The sequence below is a fragment of the Phytophthora infestans genome, genomic scaffold (genome assembly GCF_000142945.1).
Source record: "Phytophthora infestans T30-4 supercont1.3 genomic scaffold, whole genome shotgun sequence".
Lineage (NCBI taxonomy): Eukaryota > Oomycota > Peronosporomycetes > Peronosporales > Peronosporaceae > Phytophthora > Phytophthora infestans.
In genome coordinates this window covers 3,443,450-3,467,655 of record NW_003303756.1, presented here as the reverse complement: position 1 = coordinate 3,467,655, position 24,206 = coordinate 3,443,450, and the positions used below count along the sequence as shown (strand labels likewise).

Below are 24,206 nucleotides of genomic sequence, written 5' to 3'. Positions count from 1 at the left end.
TTTCGCGATTTTTTTTTTCATCACCTCGATCGCTTGGAGCCTTGACAGCAGCATCTGCTTGCAGACAATCATCTTCTGAGCTGGGGAGAGGTCGGCATTGTCTTCATCGCTTGCAGCCAAAGGCGTTTCAGGCGGCAGCTCGCCCTGACCAGCACTCGATTTATCCATTCCTGTCGCTGAGTGCTAATGTTATGTGAAACCAAGTTTCAGAGCTGCTGTGAATATCTCAATTGGCGTCGGTAACTTTCATCTTTCCCGTAATTAATTGCTGTCTCCACCGAATATGTTACCACCGACTCGACACTATATTGTATGTTATGGATGAATATAATCAGTTATCCGACCTCACTTAATTTTTATATGGGGCATGTGGGCTCATTATCGACCAATTAGCAATTTGTTATTAGCTCAACCCAATCGAAATTCTTCAATCTTTTATTTTAAGCCAATCATAATGTGAAAGATGTGGTAGGTCCTCTACGCCAGCCATTCTGACGTATCGGGTCGGAGGCGGACTAAAAATATGTGTATCCGTCTACAAACTCCAAGTGAAGGCATATCACTTGCATATTTGCAGCCCATCCGTCTTATCCGACCAGGATGGGCTTAGACGAGCTAAAACCTGGCAACACCAAGCGTGCCAAGGAAACAGCCATCAAGGTGTTTAAGACGTTCGTAAAGAGCGAAGATGTTGAGTTTGACTATGTTAAGCATGCATTGAACAGGATGGTACAGGTAATTGTTTGGTGTCTGTGTTAGATAAGTATGGCATGTATCTTGCATTTAACGAGGGCAAGAAGGGCAAACCACTTGCCCGGAACACCTCCATGCAGTACTACCGACAGAGTAAGATGTGGCTTTTTGAGCTCTTCCCCGTGCAACCGGCACATTGGCGAAGCAAAGCTGCTTAGCATGGGGAAGACGCTCGAACGCTTTTGCATGGAGCGAGACGGAAAAGTGGTTAGCAAAGCACCACCATGCTCAAAGAATGACTTAAGAAAAATGATGCTGTATTTGTATGAGAGTGCATGTTCCCCTAGCGACTACCAAGATGCTGCCTTACTGTGTCTGATGTGGCACCTGTTCGGCCGTGCTTCCGATCTGTCGCTTGTGCACAAGCCAAACCTGTCCGTCGATGCGGCCGACGTGTTCTTCGTACGCTTCATCCGGATGAAAACGTCCGAAGAGCAGGGGCTCTCGCTCTTCCCGGACTCCGACTTCGTCACGTGCCCGCTTCACGCGATTGCCATGGCCCTGATCACGCCGTCCGCACCGACACCGGCCTTGATCGACAACTTGCCGGAGATCCCGATCGAGGCCGCTGTTAACCTGTCGCCGGCGACGCCACTGCTTGAGGTCCTAAACCACCCAAGTGAATTTGCCGCGCTTGACGCCACCGCTACGCGCGCCAATTGCTCGGCGAAGCCCGCCGCAGCTGTGCCGACGATCTACACCCACGTCAATCGCCTGCTTGATCGCGTAGCCTCTGCCGCTGGGGTGACTGAGCCACTGACATCCCATTCCTTTCGGCGCGGTATGCCACAGCATGTCAACGGCTGTGATGGACCCACGGAGCGCTGGATCTTCGACCGCGGCGCCTGGAACATGTCAGCGACAAACAAGGGGTTTAATTATATCTTCAACACGAGCAGACAGGACCACATGATAGACAAGGCGCTTAGTGGTTTTGCCACGGGCGCGGACGTGGAGCTGCTGGACTTGGACGCGTTTGACGCCGAGACGCGGCTGAAGATTGCAGGTGTACAGCGGCTGCTGTTCGCAACATGCTACAAAATGAGCAGCTCCAAGTACAACATCAGTCCCAAAGTGGCGAAAGTTCTCACAGCGTACCTCGTGCTGCACTACCCGCTGCTGAAAACGCTTCGCTCCGGTGGGCTTGCCGTCAGGCGCTTGGAGACGGCTGTTGTCCACGCAGGGGCTGCGATTGTAGATCTTCTGGCATGGTCGTCACACCTCGTCACCTACAAGAAACCTGCGCCAGCACCACGCAAAGAACCACCTACGCCGATGCACAGGGAAACAAGCAACGAATCCAAGATAATCGATCACCAACGGAGTGTGATAACCAATTAATGCTGCACATCAAGCGCCAAGATGAGCGCATGGATGTCATAGAGGCTAAGCAAGAAGCAAGTACAACACAAGACACGAACAAGCAGCGTAAGCAAGAGCCAAGCCAAGTACAAGAGAAAACCAAACGCAGACGGACATCAGTGACTCACCTTCACGCAACATGGTTTGCGTGGTACGCACAGGAGCCCTTCGGACTGGCTGATGCCCCCAAACGCCAGCGCTCGAACGCGAAACAGCTCGTGGCCTTCATGAAGCTGTTCGTAGCTGACGACTTAAAGCTGGACCCAAGCGCTGTCAATTACCGTGACGAAGTCCTCGCGCTCGGCAAGCAAGCTGAAGCAGCGGTGCTGGCATTTCTCGGCAGGCTTGAGATCAAGTCGCGCGGTTCCACGGCAGTTCGCAAGCACCTCCACGACCTATATCAGCGAGGCGCCCTCAACGACAAGATCACGCGTCTGCAGCAGCTGCGCAGTGCTGCAGCCGTCCAAGATCCCCATCGCCAGGATGGCCTTGAGCTTGTAGCTAGTACGTAGACACTCGCACAGAACGAAACGACGAAGATAAGAGCGCAATACACGTGCATGCTAGCAAACTATTAGTCATCGAAACCATGGCACCAACAACGCGCACAAGACCCGCTAGAAACCTACAAAGCACGCAGCAGCATTGGCACGCCGTACACGATTCATGGCTGCAGCACGTGGCACGCTTCCACCTCTGGGATGATGACGGCGGCTGGAGTTGAACCAGCTACCTCAGGGCAAGCCCTGCGCTCTTCCGGTGAGCTACGTCGTCGGGGGGGGGGGGGGGATGGAGGTGGAAGCGGCTACCTGCAGGGCCGAATTCGCGACGAGTCGGGCTGGGAGGTCTGGGGGGTTCGGCCTGAAAAAAGACGACTGGCAATGCCCCCTCTTCGTCGGCCGAACCGAAGAGATACTGTGGCCTTCTTTAGCTTTCTGTGGCTGCTGGCCAACAGCTAGCCACGTGTCTATCCACTTATGCGTGGGCATGTTTAATTGGTAGATATTTCTACCAATAGGCATACACAGCAGCGACTGGTCGTGAGCATGCTCTTAATAGTGGACTCCGCCACGAAAATCATGGACTCATTACTGAATTTACCTGCCCGAGAGCACATGGCCCCGGCCCAATTTGATCGCTTTTTACCTTTTCTTGATTTTCTCAGCCCACAGAGCGTTTCAGACAGTTTCCTTGCGCCTATAGACTAGGCTTAAAACAGACCTTCTGACCTTTCGCATCTTTTTCCATCTCCCCTAATCATTCAACAATTACCGTGTTTGTCAGTCAAAAGTTTTGGCACGCTGTACAATTTTATGCATGGTGTACCATTTTCTTGGGACCGGTCGGAGAGGTCCTCCAGTCGGATAAATTATGTGAATATCATCACTTATCCGACCTTACTTAAGTTTGTATGCTCCTGGACAGCCTATTACAGAATTTAAGTTTATTTTGGACAATGGCAAATACAGCACTACGTGTATTTCCACCTCTAGAATTGCGTAGGGGTAGGGGGTCATCTTAACCAGTCAATCCGACGTATCGGGTCGGAAGGATACGAGAAATATGTGTATGCCTATTCTAAAACTAAGTGACGGACGTATCACTTGCATATTTGCAATACATCCGACAGGATGGGGCTGGACGAGCTTAAGCCTGGAAACACAAAACGAGCTAAGGCAACCGCCATCGCAGCGTCCAATGCTTTTATAAAGAGTGAGTCTGTAGACTTTGAGTATGTCAGGAGTTGCATTGCGAAAGATGATAGTGGAAAGTCATTTGTGTCTATATTGGATATGTTTGGCATGTATCTTGCCTTTAACGAAGGCAAGAAGGGTAACATCTTGCCCGCAACACTGCCATGCAGTATTATAGACAGACTAAGATGTGGCTTGTCGAGCTCTTCCCCACGCAGCGGCACATTGTCGAGGCAAAGTTGCTAAGTATAGAGAAGACGCTGGAGAACTTTTGTATGAAAAGAGACGGCAAGGTAGTGAGCAAGGCACCACCATGCACGAAGGCAGATTTGCGTAAAATGATGCTATACTTGTATCAGAATGCGACTACCTCAAGCGACTATCAAGATGCAGCGCACTGGGCTTCTAGAAGCGAAGGTAGGAGGTGCTGTGCAGCAACATACAAGCAGGAAACATCAGAATGATCCTGAACCCGACCAAGTCAAGCCAACCAAGCGTCGACGGACTTCTGTGACCTACCTGCACGCGACATGGTACGCTTGGTACGCTCAGGAACCCCGTTTTTTTGCCGCTGCTAACAAACAACAACGATCAAGCGCGAGGCAGCTCGTCGGATACCTGAAATTGTTTCTTGGGGACGGCTTCTCCCTCAATCTAAGCGCATGCGACTATCGTGAGCAAGTTTTGGCGAGAGGAAAGCAGGCTGAGACAGCGGTAATTACCCTCCTTCGTGAGCGCAATATCATGTCACGTGGGTCCACTGCTGTTCGAAAGCACCTTCATGGCCTACACGCTGCTGGAGAACTAAACGACATGATCACACGCTACCATCGTCTGGTTAATGCTGGTGCTGTTCAAGATCCTGATAGACAGGACCCCCTTCAACCTGTAGCTGCAACATCGTGAGACACAAGCAATAGTTACCGTTACAATATCGGGAATTTCGTACACGTTCTTACTGCGCAAAGGCGCACTCTGTTTCAGCACCACAACCACCATGATAAACCCGCAGTGGCCGTTCTGGTATGCTAGCCCAATGGTGTCGTGTAATCCGTACACGTGTCGTGTAACCCGTACAACCCATACAAAGGGTGTCGTATAACCCGTACACGTGTCGTGTAGCCCGTACAACCCACACAAATGGTGTCCGTAGCCTGGGTACACGCCATGTAGCTCTCACGCGGTGTCGTGTAACCCGTACAACCTATACAAAGGGTGTCGTGTAACCCGTACAACCCATACAAAGGGTGTCGTATAACCCGTACACGTGTCGTGTAACCCGTACAACCCACACAAAGGGTGGCGTATAACCCGTACACGTGTCGTGTAACCCGTACAACCCACACAAATGGTGTCGTGTAACCCGTACACGTGTCGTGTAACCCGTACAACCGATACAAAGAGTGTCGTGAAACCCGTACACGTGTCGTGTAACCCGTACAACCCACACAAAGGGTGTCGTGAAACCCGTACACGTGTCGTGTAGCCCGTACAACCCAAACAAAGGGTGTCGTGTAACCCGTACACGTGTCGTGTAACCCATTCAAGCTGCCTTTACACAATTCAAGATGAACTATGCACGTCCGTTTTCCGACTTGCAGAAAGTGAGGCTCTAGCGCTCATGGAGGTACAAGGCTGGAGTACTTCGGAAGCGTCGCGCCATCTGAATATAACCCGAACAACCTTGCTCGGGTGGCTCGCAAAACGAGACCAGCTTCACGTTCGAATTGACAACGGCATTGCGGTCAATCCCGGCCCCACATCCAAGACTTGTGAATTTGAAAAGGAAATTGTTAACATGATCAAGTTGTTCAGTGATTGTGACTCTAAATTGACTCGTAGTGCTATTCTTAAAGACTGTGACCAAAGAATTCCTGAGCTCAAGAGATTGTCGTATGGGGCTCAACGACAGTGGCTGTCTCGGTTTTTTGGGTGCCATAACCTTGTGGGTCACGTTGCTCCTCATAATTTTCGGCAGACACCACCTGAGACGAAGAACAGTGAATTCCAAAAAGTGGAGAAAATTGTGGACGAACCAGCATTTCCTGGTGTGATTAATGGTGATTTGTCAATCGTGGATTTTGGTGGTAACATTTCCGAGTCACTGCTTGAAATGCCAGCAGAACTGTTGAAAAATCCCGTTGCGCAGTCTGCCCCGGCGACTGCTCCATCTGACATTGTTTCACTACTTAATAATGATGACGAGGTGGATGATAGCGCAGAATTTGTTGTGGCGTCTCAAGTTGTGTGCGAGACACAGACTACATCCTTTGCACCAGGCAGAAAGCAAATGCGCCTCGCCGTTCAGGAAAAGGATATTGAGACGTTGGACAGTGACATGTGGCTTAATGACGTGGTTATTACATACTACATCAGGGAGCACATTCCTGCGTACGGAAGAATTTATGTTTTGGACGCGAATGTATTTGGAAATTTATTTTCTGCGTTTAAGAAGATGGGTCGGAATATGTCGGAGGCTCACCCAACTGTTTGTGGGATCACAGCTTCGTTTCCTTACGAGGAATATGACCAAATCATCATCCCAATTTGTATGGGCTCACACTGGACGTTTGCAGTCGCTCAAAATCCAGCTCTCGCTGTCGAGCATCTAAAGCTGCATGGTTCACGTTGACTCTTACGGTATTACAAAGGTTGAAACTGTACAAAAGGTTTTGTGCGGCTACTTTGATGAAGAAATAAAGCTAAAATATCCTGAGAAGAAGCCGGCTGAATTTAGTGTCCGTGGTGTTAATACAACTCCGATGCAAAAAAACTCCGACGACTGTGGTGTCTTCGCAATCTACTTCATGAAACGAGTAGCAGATGAGTTTATGAAAGGGAATGAGCTTCGACTTTGCAATGTAGAGAAGATCTGCATGATTCCAAGATCGGCTCGCTTCAGCGCATCGTCGTTTAGGAAAGAGATCAAAATGTTGCTGACTGAAGGTAACAAGGCAATATGCACTGCAAACGTTTAAGTCTAAATAAATTCAGTTCAAAAGTGAGTGAGTTAAACTTATGGATCAGGTCGATGAAAGTGTCAACCAGCCAGTTCTCGCACTCGAGGGATCAGCAGAGGCCTGACACCGGCGCTTCGCACTGGCGGGGCCTAGGAGAGCGACACCCAAACCGGCAGCCTGCCGGCCGCCCTGCCGGGCAAGCCTCAAGCTGATCCGCGCCGCTAACCGCATGCTGCCGCTCCTCTTCACCCGCCTGCTGCCGCTCCTCACCTCCTGTCGCGTCCAGCCGCTCTCCACCTTCCCCACGCACGCCGCCACGCCGATGCCGGCGCCTCTGCTCGCTTGTGTGAAAATAAAGTGTGTGACCGAGTGTGGACCAAAGCACCTAATGTGTGGTCCACAACATAAGGTATAAATAAATATATTTGTTTTAACAGTTCAAATGATATGATGTTCCCTAGTTTTGGTACAGGTCGGAGCCAGTCGGAGGTCGGATATATTATGGTATGGCATAATGTCTACTACATTCCAACCGTTACCTGTCTATGCAGCCACATACTAACACCATTTTCCGTATTTCAACCAATCCTCGTTAACAAAACGCTCATTTTACACCAATGGAAGAAGCATCTGGATAGGAGCAGGTTTCCAGCCATTCTGACCATATTTAGTTGGAATCTTTGAATAATATTGTCTATCGGGTACTGACTTTCATATAAAGTCATATTCTAAGAATATCCTGAAGTTTTTGACGGTAGCCAGCAGTAGGGTTTCTGTACAGAATAAAATTGCGGCGTATCAGTCTTGTCGATAGCATCCTTGGCCCCTGGTAACAGCAAGAAGGCGCGAACGACAGCGTTAAACTCCTTCATCACGTTTCTGGGTGCCGAAAGCATGACACTTTCAGTCGCGTACAAGCTCATCGATGCTGATAAGACGGGTAAAGTGCTTCGTATTATGCTAGACAAGTATGCATATTCACTAGCAAGGTCTCAGGACAAAATTTTAGCTACGAATACATGTCTTGCATATTATGGAAACGTAAAAAATTGGCTGGCAGATAAATACCCGCTACAGAGCGGGTTAGTAAAGCCCCAGCTACAAAAGATTTTATTGGGACTCGGAAGGTACTGCACAAATCGAGAAGAAAGTGGTAGCGAACGAGTTGCTCCCCCGTGCTCAAAGCAAGATTTAGAAGCAATTGTGCGAATTCTATACACAACGGCATCAAATGAGAGCGAATATCTTGATTCCGCTCTCGTTGTTATGATGTGGTACTTGTACGGTCGTAGTTCGGACGCAGAACAAGTCGAGAAACAGCAACTGTCCATCCTCCCGGGTACGCATTAATTGGTCTGACAAACAATTTCACGCTCTAACTAGATTTTAATAATGTAGGCGGTGTTTTATTCCTTCGCTTTAAGCGCGTTAAAACAGCAGTACTCCAGGGCATGTCCTTGTTCAAAGATCCCACCAATTTTCTAACATGTTCTCTCAACGCTATAGCTGTAGCGCTGGTGATGCAGAGCTCTCCATGCAAACGAATGTTTCCTCAGTTTCTTAAAAAGAAGCGAAGCTCCACGAGCGTTCAAGATCTGGAGGAATTGTCCCTCGTAGAGCTTCTAGAGACAGAGGACGACCACACTTCTATGCCAGAATCGTCGAGCTCAGCAGCCGCGTCACTGCCTGGAGCTTAAGCCTACGTTAACAGGCTGCTGGTGAGGGCTAGAGACAATGCTAAGCTTCATAATGTCCGGCTCACCCCTGGCCTCACTTCTCACTCGTTTCGCCGCGGTGGGGTTATGCACGCAAATGACAGGACCGTTGCCGAAAACTGGATCATCGAACGTGGAGGCTGGCAGCTCGACCGTGTGAACAAAGCGTTTGGCTATATGCTTGGGACGACACAAGCAGATCAGCGGGTATCTCGAGTCTTGAGCGGGTGGAAACCTAAGGATGGGGCTCGTTTGCCTTCACTTGCAGCACTTGACACACCGGTCCTTCGTCGGGCACTCAAACTCCAGGCGCTGATATTCTCGAACACTCTGGGTTTTGCTGACGAAGCCCTCAACCTTGACGAAGACGTAGCCGAAGTCCTGACTGCCACACTTATCTTGCACTACCCTGATATGCTGCGCCTCTGTGAACGCAACCCATACGTCACGAAGATGCGAGAGGCAATGACTGCTCGCTCCGTCACCGAATCCGAGCTGCTAGCGTGGAGTATCACCGTCCGCCGTGCCTTCATACCACCTCTTGAGCCAAAACCGGCACCACCTGATAGAGAAGATCGTCCTGATTCTCTGTTGGAGCTGGTTCAGCACCAAACCAAGCAGATCGACGTGCTCATTCTGCAAAACAAACATCTGGAACAACGCTTGGTAGCAGTGGAAGGCCAGATCCGCTCGACAGCCAGTACGACAACGCAAGCAGCAACCACGATCGACCCATCTTCCGCAACAACACCTCCACAACCACCACAGCCTGAAGTCAAAGCAGCTCGATCGAAAAAGAAGAAAGCACAGTCGCTGGCAGCCACGTGGTTCGCTTGGTTTACGGCGGACCCTCGTGTATATGCCGCGCGATCTGTAAAAAAGGCAACGCTGTACGAGTTTAGACACACCGCAGGGTACATGATGCTTTTCTTACCGACTGGATTCGCACTGGATGCAGCGTCTCCAGCGTTCAAGAGCGAGGTGCTGGCCCTGGGTGAGAAGGCGCAAGAAAATGCGCTAGCATTCGTGAAAGAAAATGGGTCCTCAGCAGCTGCATCCGGTACGGCGCTGAAAGCTTTTCGTAAGCTTCATGAGGCCGGGAAGCTCGACGAGCATCTAGCCCAGTTCCATGACCGTGCTGAGCGCGGTGACGTGGTTGACCCTACTCCAACTGCTGCCTTACCAGAACTTATTCGCTTGAAGCGCCTTGGTGGTTAGTCTGTACAATAAAAACAAAAGAATATCACCCACAACCACGGACTACACAGCACCGATAGTAAACATCCGATAGACTTGAATTCATTTCGCGCGCTAAAACATTCACAATATATTACAGCATAGCTACAAGAACAAGTTATTAATAGATGACACATACCGGCTCAATTAATGATCTAGAACACACTTACCATATCTACGAGTAGTATAGAGCCCGAGGGAAACCGCTAGTACCACCGTTCTGTGATAATACACCTCCGGCAGCATACCGCCCGCCCTACCGGGTCATTTTACATCACAGCAACGGACTTGGGAAGCGGCAAGAGTGGGAGCGGCAGGCGGCGTCTCTTGGTCAGCCGTGCGGTGCGCTCGGGGGGTCGAAGGAGGGCTTGTCGCCGCAGTACAGCCGGCGTTCCGCGCGCCATCTTCTGTGCCGTCGTGGTGGCGATTGTGCTTGGAGAATGCCTGTGTGGCAGGGATTTTTTATTTTGAATCACGGCTAAGTTCGATTTTATTCCAGACGTTTATACCGGTACCGGTTGGAATCCCGGTCGGAGTCCGACCTTCCAAAATTCCATCCGTCCGACTCGGACGGTTGGAGTTTTTACGGTATGGTTGGTGGATTTAAACAGATTACGCAATTTTGTGGGTTCTACTCAAAAATTTCAGGGCCGATTGACATGCCTCCAGGCGCAAAAAATCGCTCCACTACCAAACAACCAATAAAAAAGCACAGATGAGAGTGGTTTTCTCGCTTTACATCATTGTTCAAGATGGAGTCGACGTCGCCAACGCAGACACCTCAAGGGCGAGTGCGAACGTCCCCGTACCCGGAACGACGCCGTAGTCCAGCGTCAACTGAGGTATACCAACCAGCATCATCTCACGTTTACCGGTTGGTCATGCAGCCCATTGTGAAGGAGACGGTAGGCGAGCGAGACAGCTCTGGTGACTCTCTTGACCCCTTTGTAGCAGGTGGAACTTCGTTCCAGGACATTCTGGAGAAAATATGGGCGGAATTCAGCCCTCATATTAAAGGGAGGGCAGTGAAGTCCGGTGGGGTTTGGACTGTCGAGCAAGCTGCGATTGACTCTTGGTCCAAGTTCATGGTGTTCAAGGTGAAAAAACACATCGTCGACAGCTCAAAATCCAACCAGGACTGGAACACTTGGCTTCAATCAATGCATGACAAGACTGCCACGCTTCTCATCTATAAATATGGCGTCAGTCTCGGGAGAAAACAAGATCGCCAAGCTTTTCAAAAGGAGTGCATTCTCCCAGCCGAGACTGACAGGGCCGGCGCAGCTGCTGAAGTCACACTTCGCGAGGTTGTGGGGCGCCTACAAGACTTTTGGAGCGCCACATACACAGGTGAAGCTGTGGTGTGGCGTATGTGGGCTACTGAGGTGGTTCGCAGTCAGGATCGTTCCACATGGGACGATAAAATACGTGCTCCACCACCTCCACATATTTTGCGACTCTTGCGGACTACTGATTCTCGTGTCCAAGAACACGTCAATGATCTTCACCGCTCGACACAAATTGCTCTCGACGTCGTGAACGCATCTATCGCTGGGTCAACAGAGTTACGTCGCGACTGGGAGATGTATGGTCGCCGGTTGGAGAGTTTTGAGACGATGTTGCAGGCTCGTAAGGTCCAAATTGAGTCGCTCCTCCATCACATGCCTCTACCAGACCCTGGAGAGTTGGTCGACCCGCTGCAGAACATGGAAAATCTTGAGGACTTTGAGCACCGATAATTCAGATAGTTTAAGCGAGCGTGCTATCATTCATTTGTTTTTTTCTTTTTAACTAAGCGTACGAAAGCCTAATGCATCCTCGTCCAATTCTTCTTCTTCCTCGGAAACGTCCTCCCAAAAATCTGGTACTGCGCGTGACTCTGTTGACAGCGGCCCCACAGGATTGAAAGTTCCATCGACCATCCAGCCGCAATGTTCAAACACCCGAGCCATATTAAAGTTCACAAAGCGTCGAAATGTGTCAACAATAAATGGCATTAAGTCACGATTCGTGGACTCCACGTAGTAGCGCTGAAAGGCTTTCTTGACGTAACCAAAGAGAAATTCGATGGGATTAAAGAACGGGCAATAGGCAGGTAGAAAAATCGGTACAATTCCGATACTTCTTAGATAATGCACAATTTCAGGGTGTCGATGGATGGATGCACCATCTAAAATCCAAACAGAATTAGTTCTAGGGTAAGGTCGAACACTGGCACGCTTAGAGTACGCAAAATCTTGACAACATCGAACAAACTCTAATCGGTCAAATGTTCCAACAGTGTCATAGTAGTCAATAATGCCATTGACACCAATAACGCAAGCATGGAGACTCTGGGTTTTCGCTGGAACTCACCCCGAATAGCCACCTTTTGACCTCGAAGTGCGTAGCCTCTCTTTCGCATTATTCCCCTGTTATCGAATGAAACTTCATCCAGAAAAACAACATTATAGTAGGTCCAGTTGATGTGACTCAGCTCCTCCACAAACCGAAAGATGTCTCGCTCTTTGATTTGAATGGCTCGGCGTTCCAACACTTTCCAAGTTAGCCCAAAATCGTGAATAATTCTCCACACGGATGTTTTGGAAATGGTGAGCTGAAAGTTCAAGCGAAATGCAGTTTGTGCCTCGTCCAGATATGCTAAAGGTCTCTGCTCAAAAAATACTCGAAGCCATGAGCGCTGTTCTACCGTAAATTTCCGGTCTGACTTTGACGTAGCGCGTTGGTAGGTCCCCGTAACTTCATACACACGAATCCAGTTTCCTATTGTCTGCTGTGTTTTGTTGTAGATGTGTGCCAGTTCCTTCCTGGAATAGCCAAGATAGTAATAGCCGTACAAGCAGTGGAAAACTGTGTTGGGACTAGCATGTTGCCGAGTAGCTGCTGCCTCCATCGTGCTAAAGAGTAACAAATGTTGTTTAGCAAATCGTTGACGTATCTACCAGCATCAAAACACAAGATTGACAATAGTACCAAGTGTACGGGTGCGTCCTTGGAGATTCAGGGCTGCAAGGAAAGGTGCTGCAAAAGAAGCATCCAGCAGTGCAGCAGTGCAGCAGTCCGGTTCGTTCCGCGTTAAACGGCAATCCTAATTGACCAATCAGAGCGCGCTGTTGATTTGGGCGCGATGCCCACGAATCGATCGAGAATTCCAAATATACTCGGAATCCACAATATAAGAAAAAATATCGAATTAGCAAATATTAAGCTGAAATCTAAAAATACCATTTTGTCTCCGAAGAAAATATTGGGTGATATTTTTCTTTTAATTGGCCTACAGGTGATATTTTCACAATATTAATTTCACCGATTTTGGAGTTACCACTAACTCTTGGTTACCATTAACCCCTGTTTCCGATGCTATGACTACCGAAGGGCTCATCTGTATTAGAATGCATGAAATACCTTTAGCTGTATTCGCACAAACCATTACTGGATTAGCAGCCAGTTCTTTTAATATTTTAATACTTAAAAAAGTGTGACTGTAAATTCTACTTCGAGGACCTGAATATTATAAATTGCTAATTACGCTACTTGGAAGCAGATCTGATTCCACTTGCACTCAGTATCTGAACCGCTCATTTCACAATTCGATCTGTCATGTTCGTCCATCGCATCTTGGCTGTCGCTGCCCGCACCCCGCGCTTCTCACTTGCTGGAGCACGTGCGCTCCACGTCGAAGCGTCTAAGGCTTCGATCACGGTGCGCATCAATATGTATGAGAAAACTAAACACCACTAATTTTTGTGCAATAATTGGTGTGCGTATCCCGTACAGGACGCCATCTCAAAGGAGAAGGTGCTCGTGTTCTCCAAGACCCACTGCCCTTACTGTGCGCGCGTCAAGGGAACGTTGGATGTGCTGGACGCCAAGTACGAGGTGGTGGAGCTGGACACGCGTGATGACGGTGCCGATATCCAGTCGCTGCTGCTGGACATCACAGGCCAGCGCACCGTGCCCAACGTCTTCATCAATGGCAAGCACATTGGCGGCTGCGACGATGTCTTGACGCTGCACACAAAGAGCGAGCTGGTGCCTATGCTCGAAAACTAAGCTGAGGACTATAAACTGCGCTGTAGAACATGTTGATCTAACTAAACATGTGCATTTGCCAAAGCTTTACGTTCGTCAAGCTCAGTGTGATTCTTATGTGTTGCAACTTGCTTGCTCTAGTTCGATGATTGTATCTAGACCGAGGTAGTACCCGGGCAGTCGTCGAAGTCGCCGATAATCATTTCGTCCAGCGAACGCCCTGCTCCGACCATGGGGTAGCAGTGCTCGTTCTTCTCGACCATAAACTCACCTAAGATGGGGCCCTCAGCAGCAAGGAACCGGGCCATGTCCTCCTCGAGCGTGTCTTCCTTTGAACAGCGGAATCCCTCGCAGTTCATCGCCTCGGCGAACTTGACGAAGTCCGGGTTATTCATCTTGGTGCCCGAGTATCGCTCCTCATAGAACAGGTCCTGCCACTGCTTGACCATGCCCTGGAAGTTGTTGTTCAGTAGCAGAACCTTCACGCCGATGTTGAACTCGGCAGCGGTCGCCATCTCGGCCAGCGTCATGGAGAAACTGGCATCGCCGTCAATATCAATCACAATATTGTCGGGTTTAGCTGCCTTGGCACCGATGGCAGCCGGGAGACCGAAGCCCATGGTACCCAGACCACCAGAAGTAATCATCGAGTTCGGACGTGACCACCGGTAGAACTGAGCGGCCCACATCTGATGCTGACCCACACCCGTGGTAATCAACACGTCGTCACGGCCCTTGGTCTGTTTGTACAGCTCCTCAATAACACGCTGCGCCTTCATCGGAGCGCCGGGAGCAGGCGACCGGTAACGAAACGGATACCTTGCCTTCCAGCCCTGAAGCTTCTTGTGCCATTCAGTGCGTGGCTTGCTCTCAATCTTGGGCAGAATCTGCTGCAAGTTGTACTTGGTGTCGCCGAGCACAGAGACATCGGCAGGCACGATCTTGCCCACCTGCTTGCCCGTGATCTCGAAGTGGATGATGCCACCACGGCCCTCAGCGGAAGCACGACGTGCCTCGCGTGCAAAGTCCGGTACACGTCCCGTCACACGGTCATCGAAGCGTGCGCCGAGTGTGATGATGCAGTCAGCGTCCTGCATGGCCTTGTTGGCGTACACCGATCCGTGCATGCCCAACATGTGCAGACTGAGCGGGTCACGCTCGTCAAAGGCACCCATACCCTGCAGCGACGTGGTCACGGGGATGTTGGCTTGGCGTGCAAGAGAACGGAGCTCTTCGCTAGCGTGCTGGACGCCTGCACCGGCGAAGATCAGCGGCTTCTTGGCTTTGTTAATCATCTTGATAGCGGCAGCCAGGTTGGCGTCCTGGTTCACGCGGTTACCCTCGATCTTCTTCTCGCCGTAGTAGCCCAGCAGTTGGGGCTCAGTGTACACGGGGCTCTTGCATAATCCGGCCGTGATATCCTTCGGCAGATCCACCAACACGGGGCCAGGGCGGCCGGTCGTGGCAATGTGGAAGGCCTCGCGGACGTTACGTGCAAGGTCGCGCACGTCGCGCACCTGCACGTTCCATTTGGTACATGGGCGGGTGATTCCCAGCACGTCTGCCTCCTGGAAGGCGTCCGTGCCCAGCACCTGGGTGGCCACTTGGCCACTAAAGACCACGATGGGGGTACCGTCCATAAGCGCGTCCTGCAGCGGCGTGACAGTGTTGGTGGCTCCAGGTCCTGAAGTCACCAGAACGACACCGGGCTTGCCAGTAGCACGGGCGTAACCCTGAGCCATGTGGCCGGCGCCCTGCTCGTGTCTCGTCAAGATGAAGTCGAAGTGCTTGCTCTCGTGAATAGCATCGAACACCGGGAGGATAGCACCACCAGGGTAGCCAAACACGCAATCGACATCCATCTCAGCCAGCGTCTCGTGGAAGATCTCGGCGCCAGTCTTGCCGATGAACTTGTCCGTGCTCTTGGGCTCCGCGCGCTTGTGCTCCTCCTGCACCTTAGTCGTGGACAGTTCACGCGAGTTATCGATAGCGGCCACCGCGGGCGTCTGCAGTCCACGAGCAGCCGACGAGAAGGACCGACGGATCTGCTGCTGCTTGGCGGTGGTGCGCAGCGCGCGCGTAAGCTGGCGGGCTCTCAACATGGTGGTCTGCAGAGGGCTACGCTAATCGGGATCTGACCTCCACCACACCAGGTTGATGCAGTACAGTTTATGCTCCTTAGTGACTGCGCAAACGGTTACGGCGGATTTGACTAGGATTTTGTAAGAATTAGAACCTTCTTTGATTGGTCAAAACGCCTAAACTGTTTGCGCAACAGCCTGATTGGTAGAAATAGCAGGGACACTGCAACCACAAGTGACTGTGCAAGATCGGCGGAAAGCATGGACGCATCAACTGCTCCGTCTCGGCGCTCCGATGTCGAAGACTGTAAGTTGAAGCTGCAGGGTATCGGCTTCCGACGAGCATGTGAACGCTCGGCCGTCGTTAAGCACCAAGTTGTTGCTGCGGTGTGAGTGCGCTAGAGGCAGTGTGACGGCATTCTCAGCAGCATTATCGATTGCCACGGGACATTTCTGCCTGCGCCAAATCATGCGACTGACGTCCAGCTTGTACAGCATCGAAGATGCATCCTCGCAGGGGCTGAACGACTCAGTCTCACCGTTGGAAGCGTACGTGTGTCCACCGAAGATGACGAGCGTGTGGTGCGCATAGAAACACTCGAACAACAGACGCTCGCTCGGCTCGTACGGCTGTGCACACACGAGCGTTGAGAGTCTCGGCGTCGACCACACCAGAGTCGTTAAGTCAAGGATGTACACATCCAGGGAGCGGCTCTTCTTGGGCTTGTCTGACCTGCTTTTTCGGATGCGCCACCCGCCAACCACCGCGAGCTGCTCGTTTTCTAGAGCAACCACCTGCATGCCAAAGCGAGCAGACGGAGGTTTTCCTACAGTTTTCGGTACAAACCAAGCTGGCGGTCGCTGGCGTTCATGCTCCTTCACCAGTACTCGAGCAGCATGACTCACTTGCCGTTCCAACCGTCGTTTTGATGCAGCTTCATCATCGTCACCGCAGATGTGGTTACGCCCAGACTTTTCCTCGTCCACAAGCAAGCGCTTCAAGCGCGCGGTCTGCAGTTGATGCAAATCGCTGTACACGAGCGTGTCGGATTTACCGCCAAAGAAAAAGATACTCGGCTCTTGTTGCCATGGCTGCTCTGTATCAAATGCAATGCTCCATCCGTGCCAGTAGCGTTCGTATGGCGTTGCTGAAGTGTCAAGCTGTGTCCAATGCCATAACTCTAGAGAGAGGGCAAAAAAGTCTCGAAACACCTGGCCATTGCGACCGCGACCACCGAAAACCAAAAGATGTTGAGGAGCCAAGAACAGCGCGGAGTGATCGCTGCGCTCGCGAGGTTCTCGTCCAGAGCATTCCCGACGCGTCCATGTGCTCGAACCTATGTTGAAGCTGTAAACACTGTTCGAGTACGTGTATCGCGTTCGTTCGAGCTGCATAGATTTCATTCGAACCGCACGGGGAAGCAAGATCGAGATGTCCCGAAGTACACGACCTCCAAACAGGACAAGCTGGTCCCCAATGTCGGGCAAGGAGCACAGCGTGAGAGAGTTGCCTTCGCGGATGCAAGGCACCGAAATCGCTTCAAAGGGATCCGATCCGTAAGCAGACAGGGCACCTCGGCAAGTTACAGAGACATTGTATCCTCGCAGCATATCGCCCACCAGAATATCAAGCGGCTCCTTGCTGTCTTCGACGGGGGTGTCAGGTATATCCTCAGGCTCGTCATTAGACTTTACATCAACAGCCAAAGATGGTTGAACAGTTGGGCTCTCATGCGCACCCTCGAGCGAGTCATCTTTGTTATCCTGCTGCTGCTGATTACCCCCCAAACGCCGTTGTTTATCTCTCACAAACTTGATCTTCCGGTATGAATCGCAAACAAACCTCGGGTCTTGGTTCCGGTGGTAGTCTAGTTTCTCCACGTACACGCACAGATCCACACGCTCTCGCAGCCAATCCGAGACAACACCGTCACGGCGGTCCTTCTCGCTAGACGCAGGTGCCGGTGTCGACATGAGTCCACTCGTCCCAAGGTGCCCGCTCACTCGCTCGCGTCAGCAAAATTAAAGTCTAACTGCGACAACAATTTCGAGCGTCGCTTCGCGCTGACCCATGCGTTTACATCCCTAATGGAGAGCAAACTGTTATGTAGTGCTGTGTCGGAGATGGTTGAGTGCTGTGGATGCCACTGTTAGGTTCCTTGTTAGACGCCCTTTCTTGTTTGCTCCAATTCTCGCCGGTTCGCACGTGTGAGAAAGGTATCAAACGGTTGGAGCGACTCCCGTTCTTCTCGCTGCTCAGTCTGGAATTTGACACGGCAACGATGGCAGATCCCGCACCAGGCACACCATCATCAGACAACGGCGTTGCCATCGTCTCGGAGCAGCTTACCGCTTTGCTCCTGAAGGATGACGACACCCGCGTTGCCACGACAGCCGTCCACGAGACTCCCGATTTGCTCTCAATCCCGCCGACGCCGCCGTCCAGCCTCGAATCACCTTCTTGTCTGCAGGCTCCGCCACATCGACGCCCGCTATTCAGCTCTATGCGTGAAGCACTCGAAAGCTCCGGGCAAGTGAAGGAAGAGCCCGGCGGATACGTGATCAAACGGCACAGCGGGCGCCCAGCCCAGTTCGGCACCAAGTATCGACACGCCAAGCAACGGGCCAATAGCAGAGGCGCTAATTCATTTCCAGGCCCCGTGAAGGAGGAAGCGGACGCCGCCGGCTACACAGTAATTCGGCGACGCTCGTCATGCGATGAAACATCGGTTTCCTACTCTCAATCCCATGTCCAGCGTTATCCACGGGCATCAACTCAAGCGTCTCGCGGTAGCAAGAAGCAGCCGCAGCGGCCGCGTCGAGGCAGCATGTCAGCACTATCGCATAGCAGTAGCTTGCTGGCTTCGATTTCGCCAGCGCCATCGTCTAGCGTGCCGCCCGGCTTTCAGCCCCTTCCAGCGGCATCACGAGTGACGCTGCGTCCGCCGCCCGGCTTAACGCCCGCGGCCTCCGGCTGGGTGGCCAAAGCTGCTGTACCGGCGGAACACACTAGCAAGCTTGAGGAACCGCCCGTTGAGGCGTTGTGGCCCGACATGAAGTCAGATACATGTCCGAGGACGGACGGAGGCTGGGCTGCCGCGACAACAGCCACGGGCGAAGGCGGCTTCCAGTGGCCCGCAGGGGCCAACGGCGATGCGAGCAACTCAGCCGTGCAGGACGACCGCAAAGACGACGATGATGATTTGCTTACGCGCCTTGGAGTGACCCTCTGAATTAGCGCCCCGATTAAGTAATCTTATTTTTGGACATTTTGACTATGAAGTGAATCACTTTTACACTCAGATGCAGAAATAACTGTACATGTATCGTGATGACGACGCCTAGAGACGGGCCGTTTTAGGTTCATGCGCACTTAGTGCTCCGTTTATTGGCCAATGAAAGGCAGTAATATCCAGCTAGGCGAATTGATTCGCTGCATCGTTGCATGTCCCATCTCCTTTGAGGGCGTAATACTAGAGACAAGTTTGTTCTCCGGCGACACAGTGCGGCACGGCCGACACATTTGCCATCATCTTCCATCTTTGCTTCTGCGTCGTTTGCCAAATTTCTCCAAATTGGCAGCAGTAGCATGGGATGGTACGACGGCGGCGACGAGCTGCTGGAGGAGGAGCGCAGCGTACGTCTCGGTGAGAATGCGCTAGTCGCGGGCATTGCGTTCTCGCTGTTCTGGGCCAACTTCGGGCTGTCTTGGTATCTGTCCAATCGCCGTATACCCGAGTTCTCGGCCTTCACCTCAGCACAAAAGGCCGACTGGTGTTCCAGGTGAGTCGTGACTCGTACCGCGTGAAGACAGCGCAGAAGGATTCTCACGCGAACTTGATTTTTTTTGTCGTCGTCCATGACAGAGTAAATTCGACAATCCACGCAATTCTGGTGGTCATTGGCGTCGCGTACGCACTGGCGGATATCAGCTGGTCGAACGAGTTCCTGCCCATGTCGTCTCTTCGGGCAGCGAGCTTCATCTTTTCGATTGGTGCGACAACGTGATGTGGGTTGACCGTGGAATATGGTTTACTAACTTGTTCGTGGGTTTCCCTTGCTGTCTCACAGCGATTGGATATTTCTTGTGCGACCTGATCATTATTATTATTTGGCCGGTACCGATGCAATGGGTCTTTATCATCCACCACATCGTCGCTGTGTACGTACTGGATACTTTACAGTAAAGAGGTATTCAGCTAACAGCTCTCACTTTGCTTTACAGAGTCCCATACTTCATCAACAATTTCATATCATGTTGTGCTGCATGTCAATTCGGGCTACTGCTGTTTCTGTTGGTTGAGCTTGCGACGCTGCCGCTTAATGCACGAGGTTTCATGGATGCCCGGGACAGGCAGGACAGGAAGAACTACATGCGCTCCATCTACTCAACGTACATCATATGGGCCATCTCCCGAACAGCGTTGCCGATCTTCGTCATGTACGACCTCTGGGCGTACGCTTACCCATCGGACCGCAATCACGACACTTGTTTCTTCCCTAATCTAATTAGTGCCCACCTCATCGCGGTGTTCTGCGTCGGTGTCTTCTTCTTCGTGCACACACCTGAGATGATCCGAATCAGACGCGAACATCGACAAGCGAACGGAGCTGCTGACTCGTCGGGAGAGGTCGCAATCAGCACGGATGACGCCGATATGATCGAGTCTGAAGTCGACGACACGCCCAGTTCCAAGGCCAAGAAGCCCAGTAGCATTCGCAGCCTTACTCTTTCACTGTCTAGACCCAAGGAGCCCATCACAGACGACTCCTATGACGATATCGAGCTCGGTGTCATGCCCCGAAGTGCTCGTGGTCGAGGCTCGACTCGAGTGTCCTAAGCTTAGTGAAGAAGCTGAGGACCCTCGAGCAAGAATTTATCGACGTTTTAGAACGTATAACCCAATTTTTAACAATAGTAAATCGTTTTGACTGAAAAATTTGAAAAATGTGTATTACTGTAGTGTTTTCAAATTCAATTTCTGTATCACTACTACTACGCATGAATCAGTATTATTTTTTGAAACATGGTTGAAACTGATAGTACATGTACTACTGTAGTAGTACAATGTAGTACTGTTAATTGTTTTTACGTTTTTGAAATTTTCCTATATTCGAAATGAAAACTGACTGAGTGTCTATTGGTTAAAATGCTTTACCCTCTTATAGTTTTAACCACTTGGGCGCACCAACCAAGAGATCATGAGGCTGACGTCGGACGTGATTCTGCGTGCGCAGGTGTCCATCAATCCGCTTCGCGAGCGCGAGCTGAACCTCCGAGGTACTTCCCCTCGTGCTTATCCGCTTGTGGTGCATCGGTTACTGACGCGGTTGCAGGTTACAAGGCGCCCGCGATTGAGAACTTGGGCGTCACACAGGACGGATTCGACTGCATCGATTTCTCGGACAATGAGATAAAGAAGCTTGAGAATTTCCCGCGTCTGCGCCGCCTCCGTATGTTGCTACTTCACAACAATCAGGTGTCCAAGATCCAGGAGAACCTGGCGGAGGCTATTCCCAACATGGAATTCCTCATGCTCACAGGCAACCGCATCGCTCAATTCTCAGAGGTCGACCGCCTCACGTGCTTCACCAAATTAGACACGCTCACGCTAAGTGGGAACCCTGTGACCAAACGCAAGTATTACCGTGAGTACGTCATCTACAAGCTGCCACAGCTGCACGTCCTCGACTTCCAGCGCATCCGTCCACGCGTAAGTCTGCCGTTAATTTGCTGTGTCTCGATTTTTCTAATCGGGTATTCTCTTGGACTGTTGTGTTTGAGGCAGGATCGTGAGGCTGCCAATACGTTTTTCAACTCGGCTGTTGGGCAAAGGGCCATGAAAGAGGCACACGGTGAAAGCGTAGCGGACTCAACGCATGCCATGAAGAAGGTTTCGATCACACAGCAACAGGTGGCTTCGACAGCAAGCGTGGTTCCTCCACCGCCGCCGCCACCGCGTGCTTCGTTTTCGCCGAAGAAGGAGGCTCCAGTCGAGTCGGTGGCACCACAGAAGGCGGCTCCAGTCGAGACGAAGGCACCACAGAAGGCGGCTCCAGTCAAGTCTGAATCACCAAAGGCGACTGTACAGGCCGAGCCGATGGAAGAAACTCCAGAACCGAAACAAGATGCACCTCCAGCTGATGTGGAAATGGAAGATGCAGAAGAGGAGCAAACAACAGTATCGTACACGCCGCCGAAGCCAATTGAACAGATGACTGTGAGTATCTTGCGCGAAGAATTGAAGAAACTAGGTCTGCCCATCAAGGGCTTGAAGGCGGAGTTGGCGAAGCGCTTGAAGGAAGCTGCTGGAGAAGCATAAACCCCCTTGCTTGCCCAAGGTGCAGTTATACCCCACCATTGCCAGAAGATAGGAGCTTAGAAACGGAGTCGGAAGAAGAGCGCACGCACCAATGCAAAGAAGCAACTCGACCTTGATCCTTCATGGCGCCGGTGAATATTTCGAACAGCACCGTTATGCAAAATGTGGTCAATGAGTATAGTGTCTCTCTTGCGAGCATCAACCTGTCGACACCATCCCGGTAAAACAAATCAGCTGCACTTTAATCTCTCTAATACGGCGCAATGCTTCGACTTAAGCTCTCCGCACGGTCACGGCGTGTCTGTGCGAGCTTTGTGAACCTCCCCTTCTCGTATATGTACATGAGTGGAACGCCTGGGTAGCAGTACACACAGAATTAGGCATCATGGAGCGTGGATAACATGTGCATTGGCAACGAGATCACATACCAGTCGGAGCAAGGAGCGAACATTTATCTGGCGCTGTCTTTTCCAACTTCATCTGCTCGCTGAACTCGTTTGCATCCATGCCATCCAGGTACTTAATGAGTGTCCGGATAACAAAACCGTGCGAAGACACCAACACGTTGTGCCCCGCAGCAAGATGCGGCAAGATGAACGCTTCGAAAAATGGAATGGTTCGGTTGTGGATATCCTCACAGCTTTCGCCATTTTCACCTGGAAACCGCGTGTAGTAGTCGTTTCGTATCTTCTTTACGTGTTCTCTGTTAAACATGACGGTGTGTTTCGTGCTTGGCACACCCTAATAGCTCAGAAAAAAGAGTTAGATTCGTAGTCGAAGCAGGTATGGTAGCAAACACGATCAGACCTGAAGATCACCGAAATTGCGCTCATTTAGTGTAGGCGACACATACACCGGGATGATCTAAACCACCAGACGCAAATCAGTCATCATCTCAACGCTGAACAAACAACGACACAGTTGCCACGTACGAAGTCGTAAGGGTTCTTGTCATTGACTCCTTCAAAGGATGGCTTTTCAAGTGGCGAGCTATGTTCCACAACCGGGGTTTTCTTACTGGAGTGCACACTCAATGCCAGCGACATTGTCGTGCGTGCACGATCCATCTGCGAGCAGAACACCACGTCGATCGGCACGTACTCCAGCCTCTTCCCCGCCTCATACGCCTCCTGCATGCCAACCTCACTGAACAATCAACGTTAGCTTTATAACCACAACAGTCAGCTCACGAGCTAAAGCTAAACCGTCTCACCTCAAGGGGATATCGATCGATCCGGCGTAGCGCCACAAGTCCGTGGGGCGGTCAGGCTTGCGGTTCCACACGCTCTGGCCGTGGCGCAACAGGATTAGCGTGCCAAAACTGGTTCGCGGCTTGTCACTCTGCATATCTGCTGCTCCACCCGGAGCAAGCTTGGCCCAGCTCGAGTCACACTCTCCGTTGCGTGTATCCCAGTGCTCCACGTGCGCGTGCGGAAGTTGGTAACGTCGTTCCGAGGGTCGCACCGAGTTGCAGCACTCGCCGTCGCCGCAGCCGCACACCTTGAGCTCGTTTTGACGCCTCCTCTCCGCCACAATTCCTGCAGCAGCGGCCAAGGCAGCCAGCAGAACTGAAGTCAGACCAACCACCACCTTCATGCTTGCGTATCGTGCGAAACACTTCCGCACCTGAAATCAGATGCAAACGTTTTCACGACGTTTGACATCAATTTCATAAATTTGAATAGCTTTCCCAAATATGCAGATAGCTTGTCTGTCTGCTTCCAACAAAAGAAATGGTTGGCAGTGCAGAGCTCAATATCCTAAACCCCTGACGCCAAGGCATTTTTCGTTGCAGTCTGGATCTCGTCTCCTTCCAAAGTATGGGGCGTGACGTGATCCCTACTGCCTTCTGACCGCATTCATGCTGAAAACGATGGTCGAAACGGATTAGGCTATGAGCCTAATGCGTTAGAATAGTCGCTACGACTTCACACACGACAATGTACCAAATCTGAACCGAAGACCCCCCTCCCTTCCAAGCCGCGACTTGTTCGTGCATGTCATTCCCGGAGCACCGTCTATCTGTTGCCTTGCTTGGAGAAGTCGTTTT

At 51.3% G+C, this 24,206-nt stretch overlaps 8 protein-coding genes across 8 annotated transcripts; 4 read left to right on the top strand and 4 right to left on the bottom strand.

Annotated features, from left to right (window-relative positions):
• Nucleotides 1-13,315: 13,315 nt before the first annotated feature.
• On the top strand, nt 13,316-13,842 carry PITG_02741 (glutaredoxin; the record flags this gene model as incomplete). The annotated part of the gene is made up of 2 exons (XM_002907592.1): nt 13,316-13,422; nt 13,498-13,842. 2 exons carry the CDS (start codon nt 13,321-13,323, stop codon nt 13,771-13,773), a joined length of 378 nt encoding a protein of 125 aa, XP_002907638.1.
• A 65-nt stretch (nt 13,843-13,907) lies between these two features.
• On the bottom strand, nt 13,908-15,854 carry PITG_02740 (acetolactate synthase, mitochondrial precursor; the record flags this gene model as incomplete). The annotated part of the gene is made up of 1 exon (XM_002907591.1): nt 13,908-15,854. The coding sequence occupies one exon, from the start codon at nt 15,852-15,854 to the stop codon at nt 13,908-13,910; it is 1,947 nt and encodes a 648-aa protein (XP_002907637.1).
• Nucleotides 15,855-16,103: 249 nt separating this feature from the next.
• Nucleotides 16,104-17,833, bottom strand: PITG_02739 (uncharacterized protein; the record flags this gene model as incomplete). Its single annotated transcript, XM_002907590.1, has 1 exon — nt 16,104-17,833. The coding sequence occupies one exon, from the start codon at nt 17,805-17,807 to the stop codon at nt 16,104-16,106; it is 1,704 nt and encodes a 567-aa protein (XP_002907636.1).
• A 504-nt stretch (nt 17,834-18,337) lies between these two features.
• PITG_02738 (uncharacterized protein) lies at nt 18,338-19,066 on the top strand (the record flags this gene model as incomplete). Its single annotated transcript, XM_002907589.1, has 4 exons — nt 18,338-18,391; nt 18,500-18,562; nt 18,632-18,876; nt 18,994-19,066. 4 exons carry the CDS (start codon nt 18,338-18,340, stop codon nt 19,064-19,066), a joined length of 435 nt encoding a protein of 144 aa, XP_002907635.1.
• A 328-nt stretch (nt 19,067-19,394) lies between these two features.
• On the top strand, nt 19,395-20,674 carry PITG_02737 (uncharacterized protein; the record flags this gene model as incomplete). The annotated part of the gene is made up of 4 exons (XM_002907588.1): nt 19,395-19,616; nt 19,700-19,827; nt 19,905-19,995; nt 20,059-20,674. 4 exons carry the CDS (start codon nt 19,423-19,425, stop codon nt 20,672-20,674), a joined length of 1,029 nt encoding a protein of 342 aa, XP_002907634.1.
• Nucleotides 20,675-21,035: 361 nt separating this feature from the next.
• PITG_02736 (U2 small nuclear ribonucleoprotein A', putative) lies at nt 21,036-22,410 on the top strand (the record flags this gene model as incomplete). Its single annotated transcript, XM_002907587.1, has 3 exons — nt 21,036-21,114; nt 21,171-21,547; nt 21,623-22,410. 3 exons carry the CDS (start codon nt 21,036-21,038, stop codon nt 22,154-22,156), a joined length of 990 nt encoding a protein of 329 aa, XP_002907633.1.
• Nucleotides 21,623-23,292, bottom strand: PITG_02735 (2,3-bisphosphoglycerate-dependent phosphoglycerate mutase, putative; the record flags this gene model as incomplete). Its single annotated transcript, XM_002907586.1, has 4 exons — nt 21,623-22,510; nt 22,585-22,897; nt 22,964-23,020; nt 23,089-23,292. The coding sequence occupies 4 exons, from the start codon at nt 23,290-23,292 to the stop codon at nt 22,407-22,409; spliced, it is 678 nt and encodes a 225-aa protein (XP_002907632.1).
• A 73-nt stretch (nt 23,293-23,365) lies between these two features.
• Nucleotides 23,366-23,752, bottom strand: PITG_02734 (uncharacterized protein; the record flags this gene model as incomplete). Its single annotated transcript, XM_002907585.1, has 1 exon — nt 23,366-23,752. The coding sequence occupies one exon, from the start codon at nt 23,750-23,752 to the stop codon at nt 23,366-23,368; it is 387 nt and encodes a 128-aa protein (XP_002907631.1).
• Nucleotides 23,753-24,206: the final 454 nt, after the last annotated feature.